This window comes from Camarhynchus parvulus, chromosome 2 (assembly GCF_901933205.1).
Source record: "Camarhynchus parvulus chromosome 2, STF_HiC, whole genome shotgun sequence".
Lineage (NCBI taxonomy): Eukaryota > Metazoa > Chordata > Aves > Passeriformes > Thraupidae > Camarhynchus > Camarhynchus parvulus.
The window spans coordinates 34,179,991-34,193,988 of NC_044572.1; the positions used below are offsets into that span (position 1 = coordinate 34,179,991).

The following is a 13,998-nucleotide window of genomic DNA, read 5'->3' on the forward strand; positions in this document are numbered from 1 at the left end:
CTTGATTCAGATCTTTGTACAAGATGTTGATTGCTGATTCTGGGATCACTGTGCACCAATTGTCCATTTTGGTCAAGTATTTAATTTCTTGACGTGGCAATAAAAAATTAGAAAGGGCTCTGCAGCATCTTTCTGTAAAATATCTATAAATTCTAGAGGGATAGGATTGGCATCCAAATCTAGCATGCAAAAGCATACATGAGAACACATTAAACCACACATTTATTTTAGTCAGAAATAGTTTTATATTATATATATATATAACCACCATTATGTGATTAAGATAGCAAGTTTAGAAGTTTAAAAATACATTTTCCTGAAAATTGTGGATATAAGTACAAGAAAAGACAAGATAATTCTTGATTTATTTGTCCTAATATTTTCACTGCTCAAGTGAATGCCAGCATTTCAGTAGTCTTTTTGCCTCTTCCATATGCATTAAGCAATACAAATAATAACTGAATACTGAATTATGAGTAAACCATAACTACCTTTATTGACTGAATGAACATTTATTAAGTGAACATGGAAATATCTCAAGTTTCTTAAAAAACTCAGAACTGAGAAGTTTTTTTTTAATTAGGAAAGAGAGGTGGGTTGTTTGTTTGTTTGTTTTTCCAGGCATTCACTTGTAAAAATTTTGTTAGCTGCAAAAGAAAAATCTTTATTTCAAATTTCCCATCATATTCCCATAAACCTGCATTATAATGGCTTTAAATGAAAGCAGAACTACTTAGTCTCACCAATGCTGATACTCCCCAGCTGGTGACTGTAAACCTCGAGTTCTTCCTAAGTTCCAGCCCACATGAGAACAGTGTCTTGTGACTCTTAGACAGCCCTTTATCACATCATACAGAGCAAAGAGCAGCAAGGAGAAGAAATGGAGGGCTGAGATAAGAAGGAATAGCTCTTCCTACCTCCTTACAGATATTTATTGCTGAACAAGATACTGGTTTCATTTTCCAGTGGCCATTTTCCAATGCCCACTACAAAAGTTCGTCTGGTCTTACAGGAGAGATTGCTCTACCTACACTTCCTGTGTCTTCTAAATGACCAGTTAGTACTATGCAGGGATATTATTGCTTTCCAGAAAAACATGGAATGTACTGAGGATATAAGAGATTATTCATTGTGGCTACAAATCAAAAGATAATTTAGTAATCTGTGACGCACCTTAAAACACAAGACTGTTTTCAGAAACAAAAATGCAAGTGCAATGAATAACCATACTTACTTAACGACACTTTCTATTCTCCTGCTTAGTTTCATTTCTGTTAGGACTGACCATGAAAAAACAGGTGAACTTGTAAGAAACCTAACTCAATAATTCTAATGATTAATCATATTATTCATAATAACACTATGTCTCTCCACATAACCTGTTGGTTTAAAATACACATGAAAACATGTAAGAAATGGTAGTAGCAAAGAATTTAGTATGATCTTGAAGACAGTTTGTAGTGGCAACCAACACTGGGTGCACTGGGACAGATGCTGCTTACCAGTGATGGGTACTCATCACTGGTTGTTTTTACTCAGCACCGTGACTCTGGTCAGTGCTCTATGAGCTGCTTTTGGATGAAAATTGAATGTAAACTGTGAAATAGTTGCGAGCATAGTCAGAAAAGCCTTAATACCCAAACCATGTAAATCCAGATTGTTTTAAAAATATCAGAAATGATAAAAGGTATAAATCCTGTATTGTTTTAAAAATATCAGAAATGATAAAAGGTATAAATCCTGTATAAACTTGTGGCAACTAAATTCGTTAAGGCGGCGGAGTCACCCTCCCTAAATGTGTTCAAGAAACCACGTGGCATTTAGTGCCACGGTCTAGTTGACAAAGTGGTGATTGGTCAAAGGTTGGACGCAATGAGCTCAAAGGTCTTTTCCAACCTAAATGATTCTGTGCTTCCCTGGTTCTCCGAGTCGGTGTTGTGTGATGTAACACCCTTTCATGGAGATCCGCCAAGGTACCCGGGCAGGACCCCGCGCAAGCGTTTACAGGGGCTCTTATCTCAGCCCTCCGTTGCCCTGGAAAGACGTGCAAAGGCTGGCAGATTAACGGTGACCCACAGGGTGACGGCAGCCTGTGTCTTGACGTGGGACGGAAGAGGAGATGATTAATTCGGGGTAACTGGGTGCGACAGAGGTGATGTTGTAATCACGGACAAGAGAGGAGGGCACCGTGGGAGCGCTGTACGGAGGAAACAGCAGCCCGGTCGGGCACACGCCCCGTACAGCGCCGTGCCCGCACCCCCGAGCCCCACCGAGGGCGTGTGCCCGCGGGAAGCGGAGACCGCCGGGCAGCTCTCCGGTTCCCAACCGGATCCGTGTCGGGGCCCGCCCCGCGCGGGCAGGGCCGGGCTGGAAGTGACGCGGGCGGACGGGCGGAGCTGCGCGGCGCTGGTGGTGGAGGCCCCATGTTGATGTCCCCGTCGCCCTCCGCGCCTGCCTAGGTAAGAGCTGTCCGGAGCCGGCTAGGGGGGCCGGGCAGGGCTGACACGCTTCTTCCCGCCAGCTTTCAGCCGCTTCTGGGCCGGGCCGGGGCGGCCGGGCCGTGCGGCCGCGGTTCTGCGCCACTGGCCCCCGGCAGCTGTTCGGGCCGGCCGTGGTCGGTAGGGGAGCGGCGGGGCCGGGCTGCGGGAGCCGGCGGGGCTCCCCTGCCCGTGGGGGAAGAAGAAGGCCCGGAGCCAAGGTGACCGCGTCGGGCAGGTGGCGGAGCAGCGGCGGGGAAGGGGCAGGAGGCGGCGCAGGTGGGGGCCGGGGGTGTCGGGGACCCGGGACCGCAGCTGGTGGACTCCTGGAGGAGCTGTCTGGAATGATGCGGCTCGTCCTGTTTTGTTTTTCCTGCTGGACGAGCTTTTCCTCCTTTTCGCCGTCCTTTCCGCTGCGCAAAGCCAAACGCGTCGTTTAGCCTTCCCGTGGGAAGCGCTTGTCATGTCAGTAATGAAGCCTGTGCGTAGCTCTTCCTCCTCCTCTCCCGTTGCCTAGCCGGTAGCTGCGAGTTAAGCAAGCAAGTACCTAGCATCCCCATATCCTTGAACTGTAAGTAGATCTGAGCATCACCTAAGCTCCGGGGATTTTCCTGCTAGGCAACAGTAATCCCACATGATTGTGCTGGTCTGCACAAGTTAGATTTGTGAGCAGTTCTGCTTTGGGGTTGGAAACCAGTCTACCTTTACTGGTTCCACTAGGGCTAGTACTCAGCTGTGGCAGCTGACAACCAATGTGCAGAAGTGGATAGAAGTGGATATTTTTTTTCCTTTTGGTTGAGGTTGGTGTTGTTTTTTCGTGTTTTTTTTTTTTTTTTTTTAATATGTGCTTAGGCTAAGCTATACAATTTTAAAGACAGACTTACTTAAAAAATTCAATTGGTTTTATTATTAATGCTGTGTTTACTCTTATTGTACTTGTTCTACCTGATCACTATTTCATGTCAATGTTATTTGGCTGTTACTGAATTACTAAAAATGAATTAATTGGTTGCAGTTGAAAATAACTAAGGTTATTCTTTTTCTATTAGAACCATAGAAATTGCCGATGCATACCATTTATAGTTCAGAGTGAAATTGAGAGATGCCTCAGTTTTGAGATGTGTGGGAGTTTTCAGGATTTTACTGTGCTGTAACATTTCCTATTCTGGACTGAAGCTACATAACTGATAAGATTTATTGTGTGCCTTGTTGTCTGTAGACAACTGTGTTTTGATCTTTACTCAGTTTCTTGTGGAAGTTCTTGTTTTTTCTTTTATATCTATTAATATGCACAAGCTTTGTGTTTTATCTTGTAGCCGTTGTTGGTCAGTATACAAGATTGTTTTTTATTTAACATCTGATACGTTGAAATAATGTTATGGCTGCCCGCCCCTATGTACTTCATGTAGTACTCTAAGTTGAGCAGTAATAAGCTTAAAATATTGACGGCTTGAAACTAAAAAAAACAAACCCTTGTATTTAGCTTTTCTTTGTTTTGGATGACGGATATGTGTTTACTTCAGAGTGCAGTTTGTTTCAGAAAGCACAAGTTTTTTGCTACTTATTTTTTAACTGGTGAAATTTTAGAAGGCTATAGGAGGTACACAAAAGCCTTTTCATATTTGAACTACTTGAGGCTTGCAGTGAGTGACCTGTCTCCTTTTGGTTTTGGTTTCCACATGTATCTTCAATGAAACTAATATTATTATGTCACACACTTGGCAGTTACCACTTTCAAGGTGTGAATGTGCTTGGTCAGTATAAAATTACTTTCAACAGCAATTGCAAGAACAGGATAGCACCTCTTTCCAGAAATGTTAGATACATAAGACCCTAATCCTCCTAATATCAAATGTTTTGACAAAATTTTGATTATACAATGAGGCAGACACTTGAAACTTCTCACTTGCGTATATTCTATTTTTGGCAGATATTGCCGAATCCGAGGAAGGGATGTTCTTGTTCTACTTGTAAAACATCCTGTGTTACTGTGGTTTGTAGCACTATGTATCGAATGAGGTGGTGAATGGAAAGCACGATTAAAAGCTTTTGCAGTCCAACTGATTAGTGCTAATCCCTCCGACTGCATGCATACCTCAGTGTTCCTGCTATCAATGCAGGCCATTGTTTATGGTAATGAAGCTAAACACCAAAGTATGTGTTACAGTGAGAATAGTAAAAGATGCCCACAGACTGCTAAACGGGGGCAGGAAAACTCTTGAAGTAGGGAAAAAAGCCAGCCCAAACAAAACCCTCCTGTTTAATAAACGTTTTTATTTTTTAAAAAGTGTCTTAAAATGGAACTGTGATACTTTTACTGAGAGGGGAGGAAAAACTTCTTGTGTAAAAATACTGTGAAAAGCACTGAGCAGTACAGATTTGAGAAAAGTTTAAAGCAGGGAAACTACGGAACTTTTGTTCTCCTTCTCTAGCATGTCTAGAACCATTACGAATCTTTCATTAAGTTAGAACCCTGCTTTGTCTTCACACCAGTGCTTCTATTTTCCACTTTCTGACACTGAGATATAATACTGGGGACATTGAGCTAAGCCATGCTTTCTCTCCATCTTGATGCCATTGCTGAAATGACTGCTCTTTTTATTCTGAGAGGTGGTTGTTTTGGAGAGATGCTGAGGCAGTGCACTCAGGTGAATTTAGTCTATGGGCTCTCTGTTTTCAGAACAGGGGAACTAATTGTTAGGTTTTTCTGTCATATGTATTTCAACTAGATTAATTTTTGTAACTTCGCTAGTTTTTCCACTGTGTTCAAGTAATAACTTCTACAAATTTGTTACAGGTAACCATGTCTTCCTTTCAAGAACTTCCATCTTCAGCTAGCACTTTGCAGACCTCCAATTTTGCGCACGTGATTTTTCAAAATGTCGCGAAAAGTTACCTTCCAAACACACATCTTGAATGTCACTACACTCTGACCCAGTTTATCCATCCTCATCAGAAGGACTGGGTTGGTATTTTCAAGGTAAGTTATGCTTGTTCTATTGATATTTTTCAAGCATTTGCTTGCTCTCTTGCAAGTTAAAAAATAAATCTCAACAACAGTAAACTTTTAAGCTGAACGTCACTTAAGTGTTGTATTGGTTCCTGCTGTTAGAGTGTCAGTTTTGTAACAAAGCCTAAACTGGACACCAAAACTAGAGGTGTGAGTCCAACTGGCAGTCTGCTGGAATAAAGAGAAGGCTTAATGTGTGCAGAATTAAATGGAAATTATTTGAGAAGAGATGTGTGGTTACAGAGTGACGTTGTGAACCCCACGGAGTGAAGAATGTGATACTGTGTGTGAAATATGTGCACAAAGAATGAAAACTAAGCTGCAGATAACATGACCCACACCCCTGACTAATTTTTATTGCTAGAACAGGCTGAACAGTATAGATCACTAAAATTATTCAAAACAGATCCTTGGAAAAAGGATATTTGGAGATATTTTCCAAGATTAGTAAAGCTTCATTTATGGGATTAGAAATTGATTAATTCTTATATCTACATCTGTTTAAGACATTGATTTGTCTATCTTTGTCAGTATAGTTCCTAATAGATGATGCTTAAATTCCTTATTTGCATTTTATTTAATAGAAGTTTTGGTTTGGGCTTTAATGAAGTGATGCTTTGGCAGTGGGGAGATGAGAAGGATGACAGACTAATTTGTTGCTGGAGCACTTTTCCCATAGAACTCAGTTCACTGTTTAAGAATATAAATGATAGACCTTGTTGAAATCTGTAGATTGTGAGTCTTTATTCAAGCTAAATTACTCCTCTTCAATATATATATATTTCCACAGAAATACTGTGCTGTGTAACAAAGCAGAAGTGTTTTTAATGTAATGTGCAGTGACTGTATAGTCACTAAATTGTGCCAGGGAGGCACTGGCTTACAAACAGGCACATTTCCCTGGTAAGACATTTTTAAAAATAAGTGTGTATGTGTCTCATTTGCAAAGTTTTGACAAATGATGTAACTAAGAAAACTCTTGAATGTTTAGTTCCTGGTGTTTGTGAAATGTAAAAAAACCCTCTTTATCAAAGCTTTATAGTTGGTTCTGTTTATATTGCGTGCAAGCATCTTGAAATTATTGAAATGCAAATATAATGGCTTTGTCTGTTGGCCTAAGTGAGGGAGGCAATCAGGCAGGACTCTAGAATTACTAATTAGGTAAAAGAAAAAAGAAGTTGGGAAACAGTTTTTCAGTGATTACACAAAGTGCTGTGTGCAATGTACAGGTATCTGATTTCATCTTGGCTGTGATGATAGTTTTCTTCAACTATTGATGTTCTACTTTATTCTACTTTAAGAGAGGCAGATAATACTTTGGCAATCATTTGAGGAACATGTTGAGCTGGCATAAGGTAGTGCTACTGTTCAAAGAAACATCTTTAATGCAGGGTGGCTTGTTTCTTGTGCTTCCTCTTCATGTGAAACGAGATCTTGTGTGGCGAATCAGACTGAGGTTAAGACCAGTGTTTTGTGACTAGATGTTTAAAATGGAATTCCCCAACTAAATTTCCAGTTTGCCTGATTCACATCAGTATAAAGGGAGGATGCATTGCAAGATGGCAAGAATAAAAATGGCTTTTTTTTAGTGGTTATATCAGCTTACACTAAGTGTTGTGAATATACTTAGTATTGCTACAGTACACTGAGTTAAATAGAGCCAGCTGTCTAACTATATCTGTGTCTGCAAATATGTATGTGTAATGCTTGCAGTAAAACAAACTATGAAAACCTAGTCATCTTGGGATAGACAATAGAAGTTGTACTGTGATCTGAATGTAAAAATGAGTGACTTCTACAGAATTGATTGTTCATGAGCAAATAAAAAAGCATCTGGAAGTGGCTTGAAACCTAATGGAAGCAGAAAGGGGTTTTATCATTTACTTCTCTTAAACACATATGAAGATTGCAATGCATGCTTAGTAAATTGAGCCTATGATTAGAAAAAAAAAAGGACAAAAGAAAATCTTGACTAATTATGAGAACAATTATTAATGATCTTCAATATTTGCTGGTATGCCGTGTAAGTGGGATTTCTATGAGAGAACTCGGAAGTGTTGATTCACAGACTGTTCATGTAGAGGGAATAAAGTTCACTTTGTCCTTTTAAAGTGCATAAGTTGCTGAGAAAACAAATCTGAAATCTTTGTCTGAAATTGCACAGAAGGTAGCTAGTGTTGTAATAGTGAATAGTGGACAGAGGAAAAAGGCGCCTGGTTAAAAAAAATAGAAAACCTCAGCCAAAAACCCCAACAAACAGCGGTAATTTCAGATGGGTGTGGAAAATAAATACGAAGTAAGATTTTTCCTGCGCTCTGTGAGCTTTGTTGTTTTTGGTTATAATATTGATTTTTGTTGAATTTTAGGGGTCAGTGGCTTCAGCAGTATTCTGTCTTGTTTGCTCTACTGGCTGGATAAGATATTTTTTTATTGAACTGAAAAATACCTTAGGTAAAAAATTAGGTACCTTTTTAAGTGAATGGTTTTTATTTAGGATATGAGTGCTTTTCTTCAGCAACAATGATGTCTTGAGTAAATATTGGTTATATATATCCTTATGTTATTGCATTTGTTTTGCTTGTCCAGCTGTTAGTGCAGCTGCACAGTGAAATGGATCAGTAGGATGTTCTGCCAGGAAAATCCAGCCTCCTCCCTCAGCTTTTACCCTCTTATTTCATAACTGACTTGGTTCTTGATTTGATCATGGTGTGGTGCAATGGACAGCTGTGCTGGTGTCACTGTGATGGAAACAAGGGGACTGGGAAGGTGTTTACGGGAAGGGCTATGCCTGCTTTATTGGTATGGCTGCTTAATATGGAATTGGTAGTTGAAGCTTCTTTTTCAAACTTTTTTAGAGTTTTCTTCTTAACAGCAGCTTACTTGAAGTTGTGAAAGTTAAGACTCTACCAGCTTCTCTACATATGCTGTAGGTGAAATGTGATTTTTTTTTTGTTCCCAGTGTAAGTTGCTAAATGTTGAACTTCAGTAACAATGAGCAGAAGGCTATTTGTGGTGGCCGTAACAGATTTAAAACTGTTCCCAGCCAAGTAATTTTGTATTGCTTAGAAAAATGAGGACCCAGTGTTCATAAATTGAAAGAGTAATGTTGCATATAGGAGAATTATTTCAGATGTGCCAGTTTTTTTACAAACTAGATGCATCTAAATGCATACACTAATTCTGGGATTGAACATCTGACAAAAACTGGGAGATGTAGGAAGTGCAATAATGAAGATAATATCCTTTAGAGCAGAAGTTCTGCATATGCATTTTTTATTGGTTTTGTGTTTATTTTTATTACTTGTCCGCTACAGGAGAGGAGTCAAATGCAGGTTTTGACTCAGTCTTCAAGTCTGCTGTCTGTCATTGCCACTATGTGTTTTTTTGCTTTTAGGATATTCTGGAGAGTCATCTGTAATCAAGTACTTGAAGGTCTTGATCAGTTATGTCCTTGTGTGTTACCAGGAAAATAAAAGGCATTTTTTTCAGATAAGTACTGGTGTAGTATTTGGCATGGCCGTCCAGAGCCCGAGTTCCTCTTCATGCAGTTTTACAGGAACTAGAATTTGAGACCAGCTTTCCTTCTACTGAGGGTTTCTGTGCAGGATAACCTGATGGTTCCTAGTGTGGAGTCAAATGTGAGAGTACTTACCATCCTTGATTGATTTCATAGGAGGTCTGTATTCCTAGAGGGATCCAAGACCTCTTTATTTGTTTCTGCTCATCTCTGGTTAATCAGCATCTGGAGAGGCCTTTAATGTAACCCAAATCTCAACCTTTGAAATGAGGAAAAATAATGAATATGTGCACTGCATCTGGTTGCAAAACTGGCCTGTCTGTAGGTAGTCCTAATTTCCGGTGAGGGAAGTCTACATCTCATGACTATAAAAATAATCATATGGCTGAGTGATATTTTTTGCGTTATTAATACATAATGTCCAGATTTGCAGAAGTGTTTGAATAGCCTGCTTGGTTTCTAGGGAGCAGTGCCTACCTCTTTGTCTGGAGCATATGTCTTCAAATAGGGCTGTCAAATGTTCAATATACAAGAGAGGCTGGTTTACTCCACATCTTAAAGGCGCAAGGAAGGGCTCTTGTGGGCATTATAAAGATATTGCATCAAGAGAATGGTGTTAAAGGTGTGGGTGTTTGTGAAGTATATCATAATATTTTGTGAATTTGTGAACATATAATTTAGCTTAGATCAGCATGCTGGAATGACCTGCAATATCAGTGCCTAATCAATCTTACATATGTTACGTTAATGACTTCGGTCTTGCTGTGTGATTAATTAACTATTCCATCAAAACTTTTCTGTTCCTCAGTTCTAGCTGATACATTTTTCTAAGTAATCTACATTACCATTCTTTTAGGATATTGACTAGTTGTAGGCATGCTTTGATACTGACCGTATCAGAGTACCCGTAGAGAAGAAAAGAAAATAATTTCTTTCTTAATTTTTATGTTTTTAATATTCACAATTAAACATTAAAAATGGAGAGCCAATGTTCTGGCAACCTAACATATGGAACAACTGAGTAACCAGAATTGGGAAGATCTTAGCAACTTATTGAACACAAAAAGTACTTCTTGCTCAGAGAGAGTACTCAGTGCTTATAAGGCCACATCTGAGCTACTGTTTGTGCATCAGTGCAGTGCCTGTGTTTGTACGCAACTTAATATCTGTCTTTTCAATGTCCTTATTTATAGAAGATCTCAGAATTGAATTATCTGTGGTCAAAAACCTTTGTAACACAGTTTAACACTGTATTTGATAGAGACTTGAGAAACAACTTGGTGTTTGCGTTTTATCAAGGCAATCTTTGAATAGTATTCTGGATTATTTCGTCTTTTTGGACTGCAAATAATAGTATGGCTTGTGTGAGTCATTTAAATGTCCTGATTTTGCTGTAGATTGGTAACTTAAGCAACAATTATTTCCATACAGCTTACATTCTGAAGTACAAAACATCTGGATGTGTTATTTGCCACATGCATATAGAAATACCATTTTTCTGGCATGGAATCATCACTGCACAGCTGGCCATGATAGATACAGGAATATGCAGTGCACAGTATGTCCTGTTGTTAAAATAGCTGGGAAAAGACTGTTGGAATTCAGAATGTTTTTGAGAATTGCTTTATCTGTGAATTAGAGTGATTCTGTTGGTTTCTGGTTTACTTTCTTTGGAAAGACAAGTAAATAGTACTTGGCATAAAAAAGAAAGTCCCTGGCAACATTACTTGCTGTTTCTATATGAGGTGGAGTGATAATCCAGGTTTATGTGATGTTGCCTTTGACAAGAAATTTTAACATTTTTTTCCAAGTGTTAATAATTTTCTAAAATTATTTGGTTTGGTAGGTTGTAGAATTGGCATAACAAAGTAGCCAGTAGCTGGTAATAATTTTGAAATAAAAGACTGTGCTAATTGATAGTTCTCATGAGATATGGCAGCAGGGGAGTAGTTCGCTTAAACCCCACCCGCTCTTTCAAAATGCATTTTCATGCTTATCTCTTAAAGTAAACAGTAGCTTTGTTACTCTTTGATCTGTCATACTTTTTTTTGGACAGTAGTTTACATATGTAACAGGTTTACTTTTAGGGAATTTATATTGTTTCTATATTTATTTTGATTTATACCTAATAGAGGAAGTTGATCCTACGGTCTAGGCACTCTGTCAATGTCATTTTAACACATTCCTCTGAGCTGTGAGGTAGAAATATAACCAACAAAAGATGATCATAACTTAGGATCCTGATAGTACCTTGATACTGCAACAAATACCATATGTTTGCAATAGTCCAAATTAATGTACGTGTTTGTAACATTCAGCAGAGATGGACTTCTTCAGGTCTGGGGCTGAGAGAGCATTTTGAGATTACAGCCTTTCATAAAGAATCTAGAATACTTTGCAGCCATCTTCTACCCAAGAATGCCACAACCTTGGGGCTCCTGTTGTATAACTGATTTTAATCCCAGTGCGAGTAGCAAGGTCATGTCTGAAGTGAAGGCTTAAGCATCTTGGCTAATTCAAATTTGCATGTGGTATAAGGTGATTACAGACATACTGAAACCCCCAAGGTTTCACTTTGCTTACTTATTTTGAAATGTCTATGCCTGAATGTTACTACAGTGTAACTTATTTAATACTTAAATAAGTACTTTTCCTTATGTCCATGTTCAGAAATTTTTTGTACAGTGTGATTCTTTCAGAGTTGCTATGTAGATGCCATTATTTGCTGATGATGCCTGTGTTCAAAAGTCCATTGCATCAAAGGCATATCAGTTTTAACAGTCAGCATTAACTCTCAGTAATTTTGGCTGGTATGACCTTCACTGCACCCAGATGTTTTCATTTTCCTATATGCTAGTTGTTTAGAAGAACTTGGTGTTTGTAGCTGCCGGTTGTAGATTATGTGCTACAGTAGCACGGGCATTGCTGTCACTTTCAAATAGCATTACTCTGCTTAGAGTTATGGCCAAACCAAGCCTGCTTGGAGAAGTCTCTTCCTATGATACTGGTCCCAGTGGTGTTTTGCTTAGACATCTGTCCTGTCTGTGGTTTGGGGCAAAGTAAGTGTCTCTTACCATGTGAAACATGGCAAGGCTGCTGACTTACTGTTGTCAGTAATAATTAAAATGTATAACATACATCCAGAACCTTATCTACTGCCTGTAATTTTGCTTCTTTCAGAGGTAGCACATTGTCTTCTTGTAGTACTTAGGGTACTTTGCCCAATTTCTTTCTCAGCTATTTAATTTAAATTAGAAAAAGGGCTTAATTTTTACTCTGATAAATTTTGTGGTGGGGTTTTCTGTGTGATTTTTAAAAAAAATTGGATCGTAATTAGGTGTCTACAGTAAAGGCCTGCTGATTATGCCCAAGTTGGTTCAGCAAAACAAGTGTTTTCCAAAGAAATGTTTGCTTCTTTGGCTTGTTGATGTTGTGTAGATGGGTCAGGCACTGTTAATATAGCAGAATGAACACTGCTGTTCTTTCAGCTGTGTAACAGCCTTCTGAGGCCAGGGAACAAAATGCCAAATGAGCCTCCCATGCTGATAGTCTTTCTTTAAGGCACTCTGTCTGCAGATGGAATCAACAGACTTTACCAAGCAATTATGAAAGGAAGGAAATTTAACAAAATGGAAAATCAGAAAAATTTTATTTTCCATGTTCATCTGAAACTCAAGAAATGAAAACAAAGTTGGAAATAGTTTTTACACTGCAAACACTGTGGAGTTGTAAGGTAGAGCTTTTGCCATAGAAAAGCTTACATTCTGTGTAAGATGAACCAGACGAGAGTTGAAGGAGACACAGTGAAATAAAATGGTTATTGTTTTCCCTCAGGTGGATACTGGATAACTCATTATTGCTGTACAGACAGGCACTCCCTATTTATGCTCCCTCCTTCATCCTCCCGTTTATTTTTTTTTTTTTGGCAAATTTTCTTCAAGCTATTCTGTTGAAACATACTGTGGGCAAAATGTAAATATGGGAAAGCTAATCTCACTGTGTGATGTGACATTGCAGTAAGAAGGGAGCTTGTATCTGTGGGGCAGCATAGAAGAAGAAAAAACTTCTGTGATGACTGCATGTCTGTTTGTGAGTTGAAGGAAAGCCTGTCTAGTGTGAGTATTACGGGACAGCTGAGTTGTCCCTACTTGCCCAACCAAATTGCAAAGTGCTTTGTGCTGGGCTCTTAAACTTTACCAGACTTCAGCATTTCCACCGTGGCTACTGAGTTGGTTTATATGACTGAAAAGTCTTTATGGTGTCCTAAATTGAAATAGATATTTTTGCTCAAAAGTAGGAGATAGAAATATCATTAGTGTATTACTCTGTAATGGTCTATTAGAGCTTTCCATTTTATGGAGGGAAAATTAAATTAAGTGAGGTTTCAGTTATACATTGTACATAATAACCTAATTTGGATATGACATTTTTTGTGGTATAAATGATGTGTAGTCATGTTTTGGTTTAAGAACATGGCTGAGAAGGTGAAAATAGGATATGGGTTCTGGATTGTTAATCTCTTGATTAACTTCCGGAAGGAAAGCAAGAATGTTTGCATTTATTTACAGCTATCTAATTTAAAAATGTATTTCAGAGTGGAGTTTGAAAGAATTAAATGTAGAGAATATAGAAGAAGGTATTGAGTAGCAGATGCTTTATGTCTAACTCAGTTGTAAAATGGATGTTTTTCTTTCTGTTGCTTTTGGGAAGTTGCATCATCTAAGTCTTAATGTGCTCTTTTGACTGAGAAATAAGAATGTTTCTATTTTTTGACTTTTGAACTCTGATCAAAATGTTTTCAGAGTTTTCAATGAATTCTTAAAAAACAATGGTATCAGCACAGTCAGTCAATGCAGATGGCTGCTGTGCTCATCAGATGATGAACCTGAGTTCAGACTTCACAATGAGTTAAGTGTAGTGAGTGTAGTTTGACAGGTAATTCTTCATTTTTCTCCTCTGAACTTCAGAAGGTTTTATGTCGGAGTTCTATAATT

General features: G+C 38.7%; 1 protein-coding gene across 1 annotated transcript in view; it reads left to right on the forward strand.

The window, feature by feature from the left end:
• Positions 1 to 2,346: 2,346 nt before the first annotated feature.
• Positions 2,347 to 13,998, forward strand: part of TAX1BP1 (Tax1 binding protein 1) — a 55,617-nt gene continuing 43,965 nt past the window's right edge. The window contains 2 exon segments of the mRNA XM_030969298.1: positions 2,347 to 2,459; positions 5,275 to 5,457. Of these exon segments, the coding sequence (XP_030825158.1) occupies positions 5,281 to 5,457 (177 nt within the window). The 5' untranslated portion in view covers positions 2,347 to 2,459; positions 5,275 to 5,280.